This window comes from Microcaecilia unicolor, chromosome 10, assembly GCF_901765095.1.
Source record: "Microcaecilia unicolor chromosome 10, aMicUni1.1, whole genome shotgun sequence".
Classification (NCBI taxonomy): Eukaryota; Metazoa; Chordata; class Amphibia; order Gymnophiona; family Siphonopidae; genus Microcaecilia; species Microcaecilia unicolor.
The window spans coordinates 179,915,623-179,937,045 of NC_044040.1; the positions used below are offsets into that span (position 1 = coordinate 179,915,623).

The following is a 21,423-nucleotide window of genomic DNA, read 5'->3' on the forward strand; positions in this document are numbered from 1 at the left end:
CTAGAACAGGTTTTTTGGCTATGCCTCACATGAATAGGAGAGTAGATGTGGCCATCCCAAGTTCTTCCTGTGGAAGAAAATTCTTTCAACAAGATGTTTCTTTCAATGAGCATAGCTTTAATTTCACTTCTGAGTGCCACAGACATTTAACTGAAGCTGCATTCTTTCTAAAACATATCAAGAATAGTCATACTGGGTCACACCTATGGTCCATCTGGCCCACTATCCTGCTTTCAACAGTGGCCAGTACCTGGCAGAAATCCAATTAGTAGCAATATTCCATGCTACCAATCCCAGGGCAAGCAGTGGCTTCCCCGTGTCCATCTCAATAACAGACTATGGACTTTTCCTCCAGGAACTTGTCCAAACCTTTTTTTAAGCCCAGTCATGGTGAACCTGCCCTAATAATAATTTCATGCAGACTATGTTCAGTTGTGGAAAATCATTAGAAATATGACAGGGGTCAGAAGATTCTTTCATATAGACACGTTATTCTGAAATGTTCTGGCTTTAACTTGTTAAAAAGCTGACCAGTTTGCAGTGCTTTCAGAGGGTTATTCAACTACTGAAAGGTCAAAACTGCAAGAATGTTTTCTGTAGGAGGAATTGAAAACGGGTTGGTTTTTTTTTGTGGTTGATTCATTTTCTTGGACTCGTTGATTATTCTTTGCCATCAGATGTTATTCCAGAAAAAATTAAAAATGTGCTAACACACAAAGGGGGTCTTTTACTAATAGTTAGTGCATGCAGTCTGCAGCAAGACCTGTTAAAATGACCCCCAAAGTAACAAAGCCACAAAATGAGAAGTTGTACTGTTTTATCTAAGGGATACACTCACCCTGCTATTTCCTAAGACCCAAATGAAACAGACTATTTTAATCTGTGAAAGAGTCAAATAAAGCACATTTTCATTGTTTTGAACATATACTTAACTCACCTTAATTACTGACCCCCTCCCCATACATTTATGAGGTAACCACCATTTTTAATTAGATATTTAAATGGATTTAGAATACAGGATTAACGATTCGATTGGCTTGAATTTGCAGGTAATGTTACCATTCACAGCCTATATGTTATGTAACCTTTTCCTGTTTGTCAAACCATGGAGCTCCGAATTCAAAATTCAGTTTACTTAGATCCATAAAACGTTAATCCCAGTGCAAACAAATAGTATCCACCCTTCTGGCACTACATAGAAAACCCAAATGTGTATGTTGGAAATACTCAGGCTACAGAGAGCATCAACGTAATACACTGTGATTACTTTATAATGTCACTCACTAGCTAAAAAATGGAAATGAAATCTACCCTAAATCGCACATCCTTCACTGCAGTCTGGAAAAACTCTACACCCAGGTCACAGGAACAGTAGATCTGTCAAGTCTCCCGCCTTCACAGGTCATTTCCCTCTGAGAAATCAGGATCTCCCGTTGAGTGGCCTCCCATCCAGCAACAGAAGGTAGCATCTTCATAAGCACCATCTCCTGCTACCGCTGATCCCACAGCACCGGCAGGAAATGATGTTTTATAAAGGCGTTTCCTGCTGCTGCTGCTGAATGACTCCTGTAGCCCCTGGCCGCGAATCAGCTGTGCTAGGGCGGAGAAATGGGTGGAGTTGGGTGGAGCCATGGACAGGGAAGGGTGGGGCTAGGAGCGGACCCTAAATTTCCCGCTGAGTGGATCAGCCCCCTTGGCATCTCTGGAACAGTCCATTTCCACCTCGAAGAAGCCGATATAAGAAAATATGTAGACTAGCTTTCAATACAGATGCAGGACCTATGCTTCACAATAGATTAATAATTCTCTCAGCTTATTGATTTGCATCACACAAACCCTCCTCCTAACACTTATATGAGCTAATATTTAACTAAAGTAGCCCCAGCACTACAGAACCCTTGGTGAGGCCAAGGCAAAGAAGCATTTTGGACCCTCCTTCAAAACAGAAATAGAGAAAATGACAGCCAATAAAGAACATATGGCCTACACAGTTGGCCCATTCATACCATCTACTATCCCTTCTTCTCCCTAAGAGATCCTCTGTGCTTGTCCCACACTTTCTTGAACTCAGAAACAATCTTCATTTCCACCACCTCCACTGTGAGGCTCTTCCCTGCATTCACCATCCTTTCTATAAGGAAGTATTTTCTTAGATCGCTCCTGAGTCTATCCCTTTTCATGCCCCCTTATTCCAGAGCTTCCTCTCAATTGAAAGAGGTTCGTCTCCTGTACATTTATGCCATGAAAGTAATTAAACATGTCTAACATACCTCCCCTCTCCCATCTTTCATCCAAAGAATACATATTAAGACAGTGTTTCCCAAACCTGGTCCTGGAGGCACCCCAGCTAGTCAGGTTTTCAGGATATCCACAATGAATATTCATAAAAGGGATGCATGCAGTGCAAGTATCTTTCATGGATATTCATTGTGGATATCATGAAATCTGATTGGCTGGGGTGCCTCCATATGCTTTATGATGAAGATCACAGACCATCTGGAACAGGGTTTCTCAACCTAGTCCTCAGGAAACACCCAGCCAGTCAGGTTTTCAGGATACCCACAATGAATGTGTGTCAGACAGATCTGCACACAATGGAGGTCATGTGTGCAAATGTATGTCATACATAATCATTGTTGATACCCTGGGGTGGTGTGTCCCAAGGACTTGTATGAAGAATGCTGTCTTAATGTGATTTGCAAGGATCTTAACACAGGGAGCAAACACAGATGTACATATTTGTATAAAGGAGGCCATCCTGTACCTTGCAGTTCTTAAAATCAGAACGCCAGAATATTTTGCAATAATTTTTTATTTAGTTTTTGCTTTTAGACTAGTGTTTCTCAAGCCAGTCCTGGACTATTTCCTTCCAGCCCACAGGTCAGGTTTTCAGGATATCACTAATGAATATGCATAAAATATTAATTAAGGATATTCTGAAAACCTGACCTGTTGGCGGCCCTTGAGAACTGGGAGTGAAGACCAAGGCCCTAACCAGTCTCACTTTCAGGCTATCTACAATGAATATGCATGAGAGAAATTTGCATACAATTAAGGCAATGCATGGAAATATCACACACTGTGGATACCCTGAAAATTCCAGAACTGGCTTAAGAAAAAAACGACAACAAAATAAGATGATTCATAAAACTTGAAAGGAAATAACATGTATATCCGAAAACACAAACATGGTTTAAACTAATAAAAAATATGAGAGCAAAAACTATGTAATCCTGCATGTCTTACACAATCAAGGGCAGAATTTTTCATCTTTAAAATGAACCCTGTTCTATCTAAACTGAAATAGTAAAAGATTCTATCAGCTAATCCCAAATACAGGCATTTACGACTGCCCAACATTTTCACCCAACAAGAAAACCCACCATTCACAATAACATGACATCACACCATTTCTGAAGAAACTTCACTAGCTACCAGTACACTACAGGGCTAAATTTAAATCTCTATGTCTGATCTTCAAGGCTCTTAAAGGAAATGGTCCAGAGTGCTTGAAGAACAGATCTCCCTCTACACACTTTCAAGGTCACTAAGGTCCTCTTCAAGGAGAATCCTTAACCACACAACAGAAATCATGCAATGGGACACTTGCCAACAAGCCCTTTCAGGAGTAGCATTCACACTCTGGAGCACAATCCCAGAAAGTCTTGCGCTGAGCAAAGCCTATCTCTGTTTCAGGAAGCAGGTGAAAGCTTGGCTCTTTTCCCCAAGTCTTTAGTTTTAAACAAATTTTTTATTAAGTGAAAAAGAGTACATCAGAACAATCACTGACATACTGTAATGTGAGTTGCTTATTCACTCCTACCCTAGCTGAGATCATATTCATGCACCTTTTTCTGACTGTTCGTGCAACTTTCTTTAAGTTAGTTCCCTTATTGTCTATTTAAACTCCTGTTACTCTCTCGTATCTATTAGAGGAAGGCACCCCAAAAAATTTCATTTTTGTGCTTTTGTTTTTTAATCGTTGTCAAATGACTGTTGTTAAGCGTGTGCACTCTGTGCACATAGCATATACTATTCTGAAAGAAGGCGCATGCTATTTGCCAATAGTGTGCATTCCTTCCCAAGAGGCGTGAATGTGCATTAGTACACTTGTGTGAACCATTTCGCATTTGCACCCTCTTGGGAAAAAGTGCAAACTACGTGCAAATAAAAGTGTTCGCTATGCACACACAGGGGGAAATTCTATATATGGCGTCTTAAAAATCGATGCCGTAAAACCACAGTTAGCCTGATTTTATAAACTAGGCCTAAAGTTAGGCGTAATTTATAGAACATGCTCAAGTGGCGTTCTTGCGGCTAAAATTTAGACGCACCCATTTAGACCACCTAAAATCAGGTCTAAATATATATTCTATAATAGCACATATAGTTTTTTGAAATACCCACAACCCGTCCATTCCACGCCCATGGCCATGCCCCAGTTTCGACTGGGCACAGTAGAATTTATGCGTACCATGTTATAGAATACGCCTAGAAAGTTGTGTGAGTAAATTCTAATTAAAGTCTATTAGTGCCACTAATTGTTAAGTACCAATTACTGGCGCTGAGTGGCTTGTTCATCAATTTAAGTTGTGCTTGCAATTTGGCCATGCAGTCAAATTAGTGCGCATAATTTAAGGCACGATACATAGAATTTGGGGAATAGTGCACACTATCAGTGAATACTTGTTTGAAACGAATGCCCATGGGGCTCATTTTCAAAGCACTTAGACTTACAAAGTTCCATAGATTACTATCAGGCTTATTTTCAAAAGAGAAGGGCGCCCATCTTTTGACACAAATCGTAAGATGGGCGTCCTTCTCACAGGGTCACCCAAATCGGCATAATCGAAAGCCGATTTTGGGCGTCCTCAGCTGCTTTCCGTCGCAGGGATGACCAAAGTTCACAGGGATGTGTTGGAAGTGTAGCGAAGGCGGGACTGTGGTGTGCCTAACACATGGGCTTCCTCGACCAATAATGGAAAAAAGAAGGGCATCCCTGACAAACACTTGGACGACTTTACTTGGTCCTATTTTTTTTCCTTACGACCAAACCACAAAAATGTGCCCTAAATGACCAGATGACCACCGGAAGGAATCGGGGATGACCTCCCCTTACTGCCCCAGTGGTCCCTAACCCCCTCCCACCCTCAAAAAAAAAATTTTTTTAATATTTTTTCCAGCCTCAAATATCATACCCAGCTCCATGACAACAGTATGCAGGTCCATGGAGTAGTTTTAGTGGATGCAGTGCACTTCAGGCAGGCGGACCCAGGCCCATCCCCCCCTACCTGTTACACTTGTGGTAAATGTGAGCCCTTCAAAATCCACCTCACCCCCTTCACCCATAAGGGCTATGGTAGTGGTGTACAGTTGTGGGGAGTGGATTTGGGGGGGCTCAACACACAAGGTAAGGGAGCTATGCACCTGGGAGCAAATTATGAGGTCCACTGCAGTGCCCCCTAGGGTGCCCGGTTGGTGTCTTGGCATGTCAGGGGGACCAGTGCAGTACGAATGTTGGCTCCTCCCACGACCAAAATGGCTTGGATTTGGTCATTTCTGAGATGGGTTTCCATTATGGCCGTAAATCAGGGACGACCATCTCTAAGGTCAACCTAAATTTTGCGATTTGAGCGTCCCCGACCGTACTATCGAAACAAAAGATGGACACCGATCTTGTTAATATGGGTTTCCCTGCCCCTTTGCCAGGACGTCCTCAGGAAAACTTGGGCACCTCTAGATTATGCCCCTCCACGTAACTTTGTAAGTCTAAGTGCTTTGAAAATACTTACTGTCTATAAGTTCCACATCTGCTTACAACCTACAATGTCTATCCCAGTAAGATGTTTTATTGTGTATTTGTATTGACATTGTAAGTAGCATCAAAAGAAAAACTGGGAATATAATCAATATACCAAATCTTAATTCATCTCTCTTGATCAAACAAAAACTATTTCCACAGTATATAACAAATAAATAATCAAAAATGAAAAATATATCAGGGAAAGTGCTTTTGTCATTTTTTTGGAGAAGAGCTTGCATCTGCATCTATCGTTATGGAAGAGAAGACCATTATATCAACAGTTAAGTCCTTTATCCTAGATTTGGAATTTGTTCTATGGACGTTTGAATATTTTTGAAAGACCATATGGATAAGACATATAATGTGTGGTGATAGATGACAGTGACTAGCAGAAATGTGTTTTCACATTTATATAAATCACGTTTTAATTCTCAGTATACCACATCTCTATTAAATATTTCTCATTTTTTATTATAGACTGTGGAAATAGTTTTTTGATTGTAAGTAGCATGCCATGCCAAGCCAAAATACAGTGGTTCTAAAACCTGTCCTGGGGGAACCCAAGCCAGTCAGCTTCTCAACATATCCACAATGAATAATCATGAGTTAGATTTGCATATACTGCCTCCACTGCATGCAAATCTAGTTCATGCATATTCATTGTGGATATCCTGACAACCTGACTGGCTTGGGTTCCCCCCAGGCCAGATTTGGGAACCACTGCCATAATATGTACTATTATTAAAACATTTTTTTTCTGCTGAAATTGTCTATTGCCTAGGTCCAGATCGTTCTTGCTGTACACAGCCTTGGGCAAATTTCTTCAAAAAAGCAATAAATAAATCCAAATAAATGGATAAATAAATAGTCACAGATGCCTTTATTTAGGACCAGGTGGCACTGGAAGGTTTGTTAATCTCCAAATGTATATAAAAATATGCTGGAGGTGCTTTGAACTAGTTGATTCTCCTTCTACACTTGTCATGGGCTTGATAGTTGCTGTTTTTAAGAGTCTGCTTATAGACTGACCAGCGAGCCTGGTCTTTCAGAGCGAATGCTCTTGGCTGTCAAGGTTCTCCAGGAGTTTGGTACCTTCCACACAGGGGGAGAGGAGAGAAACCTGGGATTTCATCTACTGAAGAACAAATTGCCTCTTCCAGAGGGTCATCAGTTGTACTATGGATTTAATTTCCTTCACTGCACTTAAACACAAAGGAATGGCAGGATTGAGGGCTGGATTTGCTAAAAGGTGCTATGGCGTTAGTGCATGTTACATATCGCAGGTCCAACTTCATGCAAGAGATCTATTTACTACTACTACTTCTCATTTCTAAAGCGCTACTAGACGAACGCAGCGCTGTACACTTGAACATGAAGAGACAGTCCCTGCTCGACAAAGCTTACAATCTAATTAGGACAGACAAACAGAACAAACAAGAGATAAGGGAATATTAAAGTGAGGATGATAAAATAAGGGTTCTGTACAAAGTGAATAAGAGTTAGGAGTTAAAAACAGCATCAAAAAGGTGGGCTTTTAGCTTAGATTTGAAGACGGCCAGAGATGGAGCTTGACGTATCGGCTCAGGAAGTCTATTCCAGGCATATTTACTAATAAGGTATGTTACTGTAGCACACTTTAGTAAATCTAGCCCTGAATTAGAAATTAAAAGAACTTATTCCAAGTGTCTAATAGCCTTTATCAATCCACATCAAACTTCAGAGAAAAGTATTACTTACCAATATTCTGAAGCCACACATTGAAAATATTTAATCTTGCTAAGGGAACACAGACACATTTGAAGAATATTTATTTGAACACTAAGAAAAAAGGCTATTTAGGTTGCTCTGATATTTGCAGCTTCTGCTTCAAAAATGTTTTGAGGCCTAGACTTCCCAAACCTGGACACTCTACACCCAGTCAGATTTTCAAAATATCCACAATAAATATTCATAAGAAATTTGCATAGGATAGACACCCACGTACCCCTAAAGAATATACAGGAAATAAATCTGCATATGCTAGACACCTGAATGTCCATCCTATGCAAATTTCCCATGCATGTTCACTATGGATATTCCAGTGGCCTACTAACGAGGGAGGGAGGCAGATACCAATCTGAGGGGGACACTGAAAGAAGAGTTAAAAGGTAAAAAAAAAAAAATCAAGAGCATGAGTCTTTGTGATGTGGCAGAGGGGGCAGGTACTAGTCTGATGGGGGGGGGGGGGGCACTGAAGGAAGAGCATGGAGCCTTTGTGATGTGGCATATGCTGGAGGTGGGGCACAGATGTATAGGCCCCTTGGTTCTGGAACCCATACTACTCAGAAAATCCTACTGGTTTTGGGATAAATTATGATTACCTAAAATTCAGAAAGTCCTTAAAGACTCACCTATTCGGAAGGGCATATCCGAATGACCCAACTTAAATGACTCAACCCTGCAACACTTCACTATTAAAGATCGTATTGGACATTAATGAACTCTTTTACCTCAACCCAACTTGATTGAACCTTATCTTCCCTATCCCGATACAACATATTTTCCCTATCCCGAAACAACATTTTGTACCTATCCCATACCGGATTTGGCGAATGCCTTCACGGTATTATGTAAGCCACATTGAGCCTGCAAATATGTGGGAAAATGTGGAATACAAATGTAACAAATAATAATAACAACCGGAACAGATTAGGAAAACCAGCAAAACCTAACAACTCACTTACTAAAATCTGACCAATATAGATAACATTACCCATTCTAATAACCGATCATACATGTGGAGACAACCTCTACTTTTATGTATTTGTGTCTCAGGGTCGATGCAGAAAGCCCCTTGCTGATAGCTGAACATGCAACTTCTAATGCAAGCTACCTCTGGAAGTTTACTGCCTAGATGTAGTTAGAAATGAGCATGCAAAAAAGTAGTATATTAAATTTAAAAAAAAAAGTGTGTGCTAACAGAACAGTGCACAATGTCACAATAATCTGTAGTTCATGCCTATAACCCCCCCCCCCCCCTTCCTGTGCATGAGTATAGTCTAACGGACTCCCCACCCCGTAACCTGACTAGACTACCAGGGATTTATTTTTTTATGTTGAGGCAGGGGGAATTGGGTTGAGGGGTGGGAGAGAAGGCTTTTTGTGTGGGGGGGATGGGAGGAAGGGGGTCTGCTAGATTACCAGGGCTTGCTTGTGAGTCAGAGGTGGGAAGATCAGGTTGGGAGAGGTAAGGGGGATTCACAGGCAGATGCACAAAAGTCCCTGAAAAAAACTCACTGCTGTAAGAACCTGGGTAAAAGTTTCTGACTTGGAAATAGCAATTGATGCTCAAGAGAAAACTGTATGCAAATGAGCTGCTCACAATTACAGCAGCCACCCGCTAAGCAGTGCAAGCACAGGACAGTCAATTAAGCATGGCTGCTATGCACATGTTCAGAACAGTGTGCGCTATGGACACACTTCCTATTACCAGACCTCCACTTCCACCGTTAGGAAGCAGGACTAAAGGGATGAAGCCTGCCTGTAACTGAAACTGACGGAGCAGTGCTCTGTCCAACCATTGCGTCCCGACACCAGCACAGGTTCCAGCTGAGAGTCACTCTGACAGCTCTTATTCTCCAAACACCAGAGCAAACTAACCCGGCAACATGACTTCACGCCATTGCGCCCACTCAAAGCGTTTCACTACACATGGCTTTCATACACACATACAAGCTTATATGTGCATGTATGAAAGGAGTGTGTGGTTTTTTGGTTTCATTTTTTTGGTCCGAGACAACTTTGGCTTCGTTTTTTGCTCTGACTATTCACTTTTTCATTTTCAAGAATGGGGTTGGGGGGGTGTCCACAATAATGTGTGTTCTCTCTTCAAAAGAAGCTTCCGTTAGATGAGTTCAAGGTGGTCACAATTCACTGCCTTTCTGAAATACCAATGGAGGTATCACAGCAAACTGCTCCGCTGAGAAGCCACTGCCATGCTACGACAGCTCCTAACCTCCCGTAAAAATTTCCTGGCAGAGGCTGCATTCTGTGCATCACTAGGAATGCACATTTAAGTAGTAATCAGCTTATTTCTCGCTGAATACCGTGCTCGCTAAACCAGCTGGAGCCAGTCAAAATAGCACGTTGCTGGAAAGTTTTGTGCATCGGGGCCTCAGTCCACTAGGGATCCTGGGTCATCTGAGGTGAAGGGTTACACTTCACCTCAGATGACCCTCAGGGCTCGATGCAAGGCAGGCTGTACCCACCTCAGACTTGTAGTTAGACCGCCACTATTGCATTCAGCCTGTCAAAATTCATTGCAAATGTATGCATCTGAGCAGTTTAGCTAACAAACCACGTTTATATGCATGTAAGTAGTGCCACACTGAGCTCTAAGGCAAAGCTTTACACAGGGTTACTAAGAGCGAAAAAAACATTGGATGCCCACAAAATTGTACGATCATTAACCCTGTGCAGAGTCTTGCAGCACCTTTCTGCATCGAACCCTCAGTTACTACTTGACCAATTTCCAAATCCAGTGGTGATCAGTGAGCATTATAGTGTCTCTGGAAGACATTACAAAAGGGTTCATATATGATATATGTGGTACAATGAAGGCCTTCAATCTAGTTTCTACATGCCCTTTACAGGACTAAGGAGGTGGTGCAGACTGTGACAGTCATGTTTTGTTCACTGTAGACCCAACTGGTATGTATTATGGTTTGTGATGACATTTTGTCCGGTCAAGCTGCTTTTGAATTTCTAAATAAAACGTTATTTTAAAGAGTTATAAGGCCTGAGGAGTAAGCCTAATGGTTAGTGCACTGGCTTTCAAAAAGTAAAAAAAACAAAAAAATATTCAAACTGTATATCTAGCCTGCTTAATGGACAACTGATCACATGAAGCATGGGAGCATGAACACCCCCAACATTGAGCACATTCCTTGTATGTGTCCAGGAAGGGGTTATTTCCACTGGGCTTAGCACCCCCAATAACTTTGCAAAGTTGGCTCTCCTATGACGTGAAGCAAAGGTTTACTGTCAACAGGACACAGAAATCTTTTGCTCTAATTGTTTGTGCTTGCCTTAAGTGTATCAGCCCAGTGGGAGACTGGCGTCGGTAGGGGAGGAAGCCTGATCAAGGAAATATCTGCCACTCTGGGAAGGAGCAAGCAAGACTGCAATTATTTCTACCCTGCAACTTGCAAGCAGCTCTAAAAATCACTGTTTTCATCCTTGACTGGAGAGGATCACCAGGAAAACAAGACTTAACTACCGACTTCAATGGCTGTTCAGGTTTCTCCCCATCACACCTTTTTTTTTTTTCGCAACAACAACTCCCACGCTTTTTTCTTTCGCTTCCCATGACTATTGCTTCTTCTCCCTCATTGCACAGTTTTCGCCTCCTTTGCCTTTCAACCATGCATTTCCCACTCACCCCCCCCCCCCCCCTGCAATCTCTGCTTGTAACTTCTGTCCCCCAAATCTCTGTTGATTCCTCCCCATTTTAGTCCCGCTCTACCCTCGCAATAGGAGAGAAATCAGCTCTGGTGTCTCATATGTGCCCTTCCCCAAATTATCCCAGACCTGATTTCTCCCCAAGAAGTACTCCAACTCCCTCCCGCCCCTGACCCCCTACCCCCACATAACTCTAGATCGGACTTGTTGTCTCCAATGTAAGCAGCTAAACTCACCCCCCTCCCCACGATTCTCCTTGCTTTACCTATCGGTAACCTGTCGTTCCCTCCCCCACCATCAGGGGTAGTGGCAGTGGCACTTACTTGAGAAAGTATCTCTGGCCGGTCTGGGTGACCGCCATCTCCCAGCCGGGCGGCAGCGGCAACTCATCGGTCACATCGTACGACTGCTGGCGGAGGTGAGCGTGTTGCTGAGCCGGGCTCGGGGTGGCCGTGGTGCCGGCGCCCAGCTGCAGGGAAGCCGGCGAGGAGTGCGAGCGGACGTGTTGCACCCCCAGCCGGGGAGGGTGGCCGCCTGAATCCGTGCTGGACTGGCGCGAGTGCGAACCCGAGTCGGGCTCCTTGAAGAAGGACTCGGGTAGGATCTTCTTCCTCCACGAACTGGGCTTGGGGTTCATGACGGAGTTAAAGAGCGCCTCGAGGTCGGTGTCCAAATCGTGGGTGACATGGATCACTTGTTGCCCCGGTGGGGGCAAGTTGGGAGAAGGATTCATCTTTCAGACCGAATTCGGAGCCCCCCCAAGAGGAAAATTTAACTAGGTTCAACAGATCGTCCCCCAAAAGACTGTCAAGAAAATAATAATACTAAAACAATGAGTCAATAGCAAGAACGGGACGGCTGCAAACGCTCAACAGCTCTGACAAAGTTTGCAACTCTTCCCAAAGTTCCGGGCTCGGGATCCTGTGACGTCACGGGAGGGGAGACGTTCGATGCCACGCGCACCCCGAAGCCCCGAGTTTGGCAAGCGCTTAAACTCGGCTCCCCGTCCCAAACAAAACTTCGACAACACTCTAGGCTCCTCCGGGAAGGAGCGGGGAAGGTGCCTGTGGGCGGGGCCTGCGTTGCTCAATTATTCAGGAGCCTCCTCCTCCTGGACCTGTCCGTCTGCGGGTCGGGGTTTGGAACTTTACATTGCTTTTCCCTTTCTGCCTCCCCCGCTCCTCGTATAAAGATTTCGGGGGGATGGGCCCGTGCGAAACTTCTTGCTAATTGATAGAAACTCTTTGGGCACCGTTTAAAATCAGAGCTGCTTTGGGGCTGCTGACGTCATCGGTGGCCCGGGCTAGCAGGAGAAGCTCTGGAGACACTGGGAGGAGGACTGAGCAGGCACGTTTCCCCTTGGACCCAAAGGGAACCTTCTTCTCGCTCGCTCTAACCTTTCCCTGGAGGTAGGAAGAGGGATCGTGACCATATTTGGTATCCCGAGGAAACTCTTCCCACCCACACGAGAAGTTCCAGTCTTCTTGGCTGCGCTCGGCCTCGCTTATGTGTTCTCAGGACAATGGGGACATAGGCACGTTTCTCAGCTCTGAACAGTGTGAAAGAAAAGCAGCAATAACAAAAATAGTACTGGGGACATGGTGGGAACTGTAAATCCGTGTCTGGGGGCCAGATATTGTAGCAGGGTTTCAGAGTGATTGGCTTATTCTTCCTACAGACATGCCAGAAAACACTTGGGGCTTAAATATTTACCCCTGCTAAAGACCAGCATTTGTGACTTTCAAAAAACACACACACATTTTTTATATATCTGTACAGTGAACACATCCCCTCAAAAACTAGGCCCCTCATGATCAAAAGCAAATGCCGGCACTAGAGGCTCTTAGTGCCGGCGTTTGCTAGCCTTGCATGATCAGAGCCCTCGAGCGCATGAAACAACACACTCGAGGGCTCGTAGTGCAAGTATGGGCAGATGATCAAAGCCCCGCGCTGTTCCAAACCGCTCTAAAAATAGCGCTGGAACAGCGCGGGGCTTTACCGCACAGATGATCAGAGATAATGATTTAAGCAGCGCAATTATCTTCGGGTAGAAGTGCGGGCGAATTGTGCCGAGCTCAGCACAATCCTCCCGCACTAGTTTGACAGGTTTGGGCTGTCAAAAGCCCAAAGCCGTCAAACACCCTGCCCTGTCGGTCAAACACCCTGGCCCGAGCAATGGGGGCTGGAGGTCCGGTGGACCGACGATCCCAACCCCCCCCCCCCCCAGGTTCAGGGAGGGCTGGAGATCCGGTGGGTCTCCAACCCCCGCCAAACCCCCAGAAAATGTCCATTGGCCACCGGCCAAACCCTCTCCCACTTTCCCACCCAGCGAGCAACAGGGGGGGGGGGCTGGAGGTCCGGCGGACCTCCGGCCCACCCCGACTCCCCCCCCCTCCAGGGTTGACTACCGAATTCCCGGATGGTCCAGCAGTAGCAGTAAAAGAGACCCCCCGGCCCCCCTACCTTGGTTGGAGGAGGGAGGTAGCCCCCATTGCTAACCCTCGGGGCAGGGTTTTGACCGACAGGGCAGGGTGTTTGACAAGTTTGGGCTTTTGACAGCCCAGACCTGTCAAACAAGTGCGAGAGGATTTGCCCGCACTTCTACCCTATGATGAGAGATAATTGCGCTGCTTAAATTTGCATGCATTATCTCTGATCATCCGCGTGGTAAAGCCCCGCGCTGTTCCAGTGCTATTTTTAGAGCGCTGTTTGGAACAGCGCGGGGCTTTGATCATCTGCCCATAGGTTAGGGCCCTGATGGCGAACCTATGACACGCGTGTCAGTACTGACACGAGTAGCCATTTTCAATAACACGCGGCCGCATACAGAGAAGCAGCGGCGTTCCTTGCTGACACCCGGGCAGATCGCCGATGCGCCCCCCCCCCCCCCCAAGGTGCAGCGTGACCTTCCCCCCCCCCCCCGGCGAAATCACACCCCCCCCCCCCCCCCCCCCGGTGCATGTTTACCCTTGTGCGCTCCTATTGGCTCCCTCCGAGTCCTCCGCTCGTTCCCTCCCTGCTGCTCCCTCTGCCCCGGCTCCTGCACGGCCGTTTGACCTCACTTCCGGCCGGCGGAGCAGAAAGCAGCGGAATGCCGTGGGGGACGCATCTCTGAGGGCCCTGTGATCGCCATTACCAGCAACCACATAACCACAGCAACCATCATCCAATCTACTGTTCTGGGGTGTCGTGGATTTCTAATTGACCATCATTACTGAGATAGGTGAGGGGGAGGCTGGGAGAGGCGAGGGCATGTGCTATGGGTGCCGTTTCCCGCCATTAGAAATAGCGGCAGCCATCTTAATTTACATAAGGTGGTCAGTTAGGCTAGTTAACCCCTAATTGCCTGCAGGGCTAACAGGCTATCTATAATTCTATCACTGCCCCCCTGATGGCGAACCCAAAAAATAAAAAACCAAGGTTAAGTAAAGGAAGTGGTAGTAGCAGTAGCCGACCCTTTCAAGAGACATGGACCGAGATGTATGGCATTATAGAAAAACTAGTAAAAAAAAAAAAAAAGGCCTGTTTCTGAAGGCAAGGAAACAGGCCCTAGGCAGGCAATTTCTCCCCCCCCCCCCCCCCCCCCGGCGGCCCCCCGAAAACTTCCCCCACCGCCGTTGTGGACTACCTGTGCTGATGGGGGACCCAAACCCCTGACAGCCGAAGTGCTGTTGTGCCCTTCACGTTGCTTCCTCAATCATCATCTCTGGAAGTTCCTCTGACGCCAGATGCACGCAGAGAAACTTGCACAAATGATTGAGAAAGCAACGCGAAGGGCACAACAGCACTTCGGCTGTTGGGGGTTTGGGTCCGCCGTCAGCACAGGTAGTACACAACGGCGGCAGCGGGCGGTTTTCGGCAGTCCGGAGGGGGGGGCGACAGGTTCGCGGAGGGGGACAGATGATTCCGAGGCAGGGGGAGGAGCTGTCATGACGTCAGTAACATCAGTGCGTGTCTGCCTAGCAGACCACCTCCAGGGAGCCATGGTCCCAAGCACAGAACGTTGGAGGTGAGAATTATTATATAGGAAATGGCAGATCATTTTGCGTTCTATGTACTGAAACGGTAGTAAGCAGAACGTGGAATATAAATAGACATTTTGAAACTAATCATTCCCAGCTCTTGAAAAAAAGTGAGGATGAAAGGAAGGAATAAATTTCCAGGCAGCTACACTTTTATAAGAGCCAATCTAATTCCATCCTTACATTTGTAAAAGGTTCTACAAATTTAACATCTGCAAGTTTGAGCATTGCTCACTCCATAGCTCAGCATGGAAAAGCACTCAGTGAGGGAGGATTTATTAAAGAAACTCTCCTAAGATGTGCACCAGTTCTATTTCACGATATGCAGAATAAAGATGCAATTATTAAGAGAATATCTGAGTTACCAGGAAATTTGGAGTGCCTGGATCCGATTACCAGACACTTTTAGCACCCTGAAAAATATAGCAATGGCTTTACTCACAATTTTTCCCTCTACGTACTTTTGTGAAACCTTATTCTCAGCGTTAAATAATATCAAAACCAACAAAAGAAACAGATTGAAAGATGAAGTTAGTAGCGCTTGCTTGGGCTTGAAGTGTACAAAATACCAACCTTCAATTGAAGATTTAGCCAATGAAATTCAGCAACAAAAAAGTCACTAATAGGCAGATTAGTTAAAGAATTCCCCCTCCCCCTCACTTATCTTAGTTCACGGCACCCCACACAAGTTAAATAATATCAAGACCAACAAAAGAAACCGACTGACAGATGAACAAAGAAGTCACTAAGCAGGTAAGTTAAATAATTAGGTTTTGGTTTATTAAATACAGTTATATATTACAATTATACATTTTTGTTATTTAAACTATAAATATCGCGAAATTATGGTTTTTTTCTCGAAGTGACACACCACCCGAGTTATGCTCGGTTTTTTGGCGAATTTTGGCACACCAAGCTCAAAAGGTTGCCCATCACTGGGTTAGGGATTACTAGAAGAGTAAATCCCTGTAGAGAGTGTGGGAGGGGAGGGGAAGTGACTGGAATGTCCCTGAGCGGGAAAAAGGGCAGCCCAAGGGGAGGAGTTTAAAATAAAATGTAGAGAAATAGTGCCCTGGTACTGAAGTGTGACAGGGGGGGGAGTTTGGAAGGAAATACAAATGATAGGGGCTCTATTACTAAAACCTGGCAAAAAGTGGCCTGCGGCAGTGCGAGCGTATCTTATGGATATGGGCCGGGCCAGTTTTTACCACATCCTGGAAAATGGGCCTTATTTTAAGGGGACAGAAAATGGACATGTGGTTAAATAAAAACCAGCGCACGTCCATTTTCAGCCTGAGACCTTATCCCCATTAACTTAACAGTAAGGTCTCACACACTACCCAGGCGGTAGGTATGCAGTGTGCGCCCCAGGAGCGAAGCTAGGTGGGGCTACCGGGGCATGGGCCCCCACAGATTTAGCCCTGGCCCCCCTCTACTTTCAATCCCCCGCCACTGACCTTCCCCCACCACTTTAGATCCCCCCTCTTGCCGCCGACCCTCCCCCGCCACCACCAGGTACCTTTGCTGGTGGGGGTCCTCAACCCCCGCCAGCCAAAGTCTTCTTCAGCGCCGGTCTCTGGCACCTTCGGTGATCTGGACTCACAGAAACAGATCAGCGAAGGCGCCGGAGACTGGCGCTGAAGAAGACCGGCTGGTGGGGGTTGGGGACCCCCGCCAGCAAAGGTACCTGGCAGCGGCAACGGGGATCGAAAGTGGCAGGGGGGGGGGTCAGCAGCTGGGGGAGGGGCTAAACTGTGCCCCCCTACCTCGAACTCTGGACCCCCCTCCTGCCGAGGTCTGGCTACGCTTCTGGTGTGCCCACTGCTGTTTACCGCCAGGAAAGCACCAAATGCCAAATTCAGAATCACCACCCGGGGCATGTGGTAGCTGGGCGGAAATGCTGATTTGCTGCGTGCTGGACATGCGTAGGCCCTTACGCACCTTTGTAAAAGGCCTCCATGATTTGCCCTTTAAGGGGGGTCTATAGTTGCCTCAAGCCCCTGCCAAGTGACCCACAGGAGAAAGGGAGATCTTAAAGTGCCACCTTAAGACTGGGCTAGTAATGAGGAGCAGTTAGTGCCCCATTCACAAAAACTGAGAAGTAGTCAGAGCTTCGGGCGAATTGGGGAGTCTGGCCCACAAGCAGAGTTTAGGGCAGTACGTAGCCTGCTGGAGGCTGGGATGCCGCCTTGTAAGGTACACCTGCGGAAGGAGAACAGCCATAGGGACTCCGGAGTGCAATGTGGCTCCTGGACTGAAGAGCTGAGTGGAACCCGGACCTGGAACAGTGTCTCCGAAACACCCCGGATCGCTATTCCAAATCATTGACTCACCCACCCCAGCTCGACTGGAAATGAGGTGTGTGCAAAGACTGTGAAGTTTGTGAAAAGATTTTTTTTTTTTTTGGCCCGGGGCCGGAGCTAGCGCAAAATAGAAACAAAAACTTTTTCATTGCTAGTTCTACTTTTCCTGCTTGATTGTAAACTTGGCAACCTTTAACCTCTACATTATCCTGTTCACATTTTGCTTCCCCTAACCCTTTTTTTTTTTAAATCACAACTTTACTTTTCTATCACACACACACACACTTTCAGTCTCATCTCTAGTATTAACACTTGCTCTCACACTTGTTAAAATACTTTGTTCACATATCCATTTCTCAACTTTTTAAACATATAGCAAACATCTATCATACTATATATCCCTGAGATTTTAGGGAGATTGCAACACACAGATACTGTTTTCTTCTAGCAATATTGCAAAGCATGAATCATTCACGCAGGTTGTTTAAAGTCCTGAATTTACATTTTCATCACATACAATACATGAGCTACTGCTGAAAAAGGTGTGAGCAAATCCAAATAAGTAGTCATACTGGGTCAGGCCAATGGTCCATCTAGCCCAGTATCCTTTTACAAACAGTAGCCAAGCCAGGTCACAAGTACCTGGCAAAAACACACATAGTGGTTAATTCAAGAGCGGTTGCCTAAAGTTAGGCTTCAAAATTTAGTGCGCTGAGCATGAATTCTATAACGGCAATTAAGTATAAGACATAAGCATCACCACACTGGGTCAGACCAAATGTCCATCTAGCCCAGCACCCTGTCTCCGGCAGTGGCCCATCCAGATCACAATCACCCGACAAGATCCACGGAGCAAAGCATTTTGTACTGCTTGTCCCAGGAATAGTGGATTTTTCCCTATGTCCATTTAATAACATTCTATGGCCTTTTCCTTCAGGAAGCCGTCCAAACCTTTCTTAAACTCTGCTAAGCTAACCGCCTTAACCACATTCTCTGGCAACGAATTCCAGAGTTGAATTACGCGCTGAGTAAAGAAAAATGTTCTCATTTGTTTTAAACTTACTGCACTCCAGCTTCATCGCATGCCCCCTTGTCCTAGTATTTTTAGAAAGCCTAAACAGACGCTCCATATCTATCTTTTCCACTCCACTCCTTATTTTATATACCTCTATCATATCACCCCTCAGCCACCTTTTCTGCAAGCTGAAGAGCCCCAGCCGCTTTAGCCTTTCCTCATAGGAAAGTCATCCCGTCCCCTTAATCATCTTTGTCGCCCTTCTCTGCACCTTTTCTAATTCCACTATAACTTTTTTGATGTGTGGCGACCAGAATTGAACACAATACTCTAGGTGCGGTCGCACCATGGACCGATACAGTGGCATTATAATATCCTCATTTTTGTTTTCCATCCCTTTCCTAATAATACCTAACATTCTGTTTGCTTTCTTAGCCACAGCAGCACACTGAGCAGAAGATTTCAATGTATCATCAATGATGACTCCCAGGTCCCTTTCTCTTTCCGTGAATCCTAACGCTGAACCTTGCATGACGTAGCTATAGTGTGTAATTAACATTGTAAAATGCTAGCATAGGTCATTTATGCACCCACATTTAGGCATGATCACTTACGCCATGTCTATGGGAGGTGTAAATGTGCACGCCTAACTGATAATATTCTATAAAGTGCATGCTAAAAAAAAATTAAATAAATTAAATTAAATTAACTAGAACACCCATAACCCCCCCCCCCCCCCGTGTAAAAGACCCTTGTGCAATTACATGCTACACAATTTACCCACACACTTTATAGAACAGGATCATAACTCACATATGTAACTGCACATTAATGCCAATCAGTTCTACTTAAGGCCAATTGATAATTGTGTCAATCAAGGGCCAATTAAATAATTAAGTTACGTGTGTAAGCGGCACTATTCTATAACTACATGCACAATTACACCATTTATAGAATTAGAAAGATATCACTTACAACGCAAAGCCTTTTCAGCAACTTGCACTAACTTGCATGTAACCGGCTTCTTATTTTAAATAGTTTCTATATATTTATTTCAAGTTTGATTTATTTTTCACCTTGTCTAACACAAGATACTTAGAGCAGACTACGTCACAGCACACACTATAAACAGCAAAAAAACATAACACATTTTAATACAATAAAGATAAAAATTATACATCTGCCTTTTTCCTCAAGGGCTGCGGAGATTAAATGGTGGGGTTACTCTCCTTTCTTACCTGACCTTCAAAAGCTGGTGGAGCTTTGTCACTCTTCCTTCTTACACTGTTGTGATCCACTAGCCCAGTAGTAGCTTGTTCTTGGCTGGAAAATAAAATCCACATAGAAGACAACAAAGACTCATAAGAACATAAGCATTGCCATACTGGGACAGACCGAAGGTCCATCAAGCCCAGCATCCTGTTTCCAACAGTGGCCAATCCAGGTTACAAGTACCTGGCAAGATCCCAGAACAGTACAATACATTTTATGCTGCTTATCCTAGAAATAAGCAGTGAATTTTCCCCAAGTCCATCTTAATAATGGCTTATGGACTTTTCTTTTAGGAAGTTATCCAAACCTTCTTTAACCCCCCCCCCCCCCCCTCATCTTCCAATAAATATATATTGGAATATATAGAAACTATTTAAAATAAGAAGCCGGTTACATGCTTGGAATGCCCTCCTGCGGGAGTTGGTGGAGAGGAAAACGGTAACGGAATTCAAACATGCGTGGCATAAACATAAAGGAATCCTGCTCAGAAGGAAGGGATCCCCAGAAGCTTAGCCGGTGGTGGGAGGCAGGGCTGGTGGTTGGGAGGTGGGGATAGTGCTGGGCAGACTTATATGGTCTGTGCCCTGAAAAAGACAGGTACAAATCAAGGTAAGGTATACACAAAAAATGGCACATGTGAGTTTATCTTGTTGGGCAGACTGGGTGGACCGTGCAGGTCTTTTTTTGCCGTCATCTACTATGTTACAATATATACAAGTCCCAGTTAAGTGTCCTCCACACAGGCCATGTTTCGGTGTAAAAGCCTTCATCAGGAGAACACTTAAATAAAACCAAAATCATACAAAAACATCATTTTGTTTGTGAAGAATTTATGTCTATAAGAAGAATCAGCAGGTACCTTTAATATAATGATTAAATTGTGGTGTTCATCACAAAGCATATGGTGTAAAGCAGTACGTCTTTTACTACTCATGGTGCCTTATTCTTCTACTCCTATGTGTGATTACTCTACTTCTGTTATCTTTGTATATAATATTGCTAGTTTTTTATATTTTTATATAGTTTTTCTAAACTTTTGACAGTGTATTTGTATGACTTTGGATTTTATTTAAGTGTTTTCCTGATGAAGGCTGTTACGCCGAAACATGGCCTGTGTTGAGGACACCTAGCTTGGACTTGCATACATAGTAACATAGTACATGACGGCAGAAAAAGACCTGCATGGTCCATCCAGTCTGCCCAACAAGATACTCATATGTGCTACTTTTTGTGTATACCCTACATGATACGTGTTTAAATGTGCCCAGTCCATACTCATTCCAACCATTATATCTTCCAAATTATTTGATAAATATATATATACTAGTAAAAAAAGGCCCGTTTCTGACACAAATGAAACGGGTGCTAGCAAGGTTTTCCTCGGAGTGTGTATGTTTGAGAGAGTGTATGTGAGAGTGACTGTGTGTGAGAGAGAGAGTGAATGTGCGAGTGTGTGTGTGTGTGAGAGAGAGAGAGAGAGTGAGTCTGGGTGCGAGTGTGTCTGTGAGAGAGAGAGCGTGTGTGTGTGAGAATGAGAGTGTGTGCAAGTGCTTATGTGAGACACAGTGT

At 44.8% G+C, this 21,423-nt stretch overlaps 1 protein-coding gene across 3 annotated transcripts in view; it reads right to left on the reverse strand.

Moving 5' to 3' along the window:
- Positions 1 to 12,481, reverse strand: part of WWTR1 (WW domain containing transcription regulator 1) — a 199,231-nt gene extending 186,750 nt beyond the window's left edge. For 2 of the 3 annotated variants that reach the window (XM_030215722.1, XM_030215721.1), the window contains exon 1: positions 11,566 to 12,481. In XM_030215722.1, coding sequence (XP_030071582.1) covers positions 11,566 to 11,975 — 410 coding nt within the window. In that variant the 5' untranslated portion in view covers positions 11,976 to 12,481. The remainder of the gene's footprint in view (positions 1 to 11,565) is intronic. The other variant, XM_030215723.1, reaches the window with a different exon arrangement.
- Between the last annotated feature and the right edge of the window lie 8,942 nt (positions 12,482 to 21,423).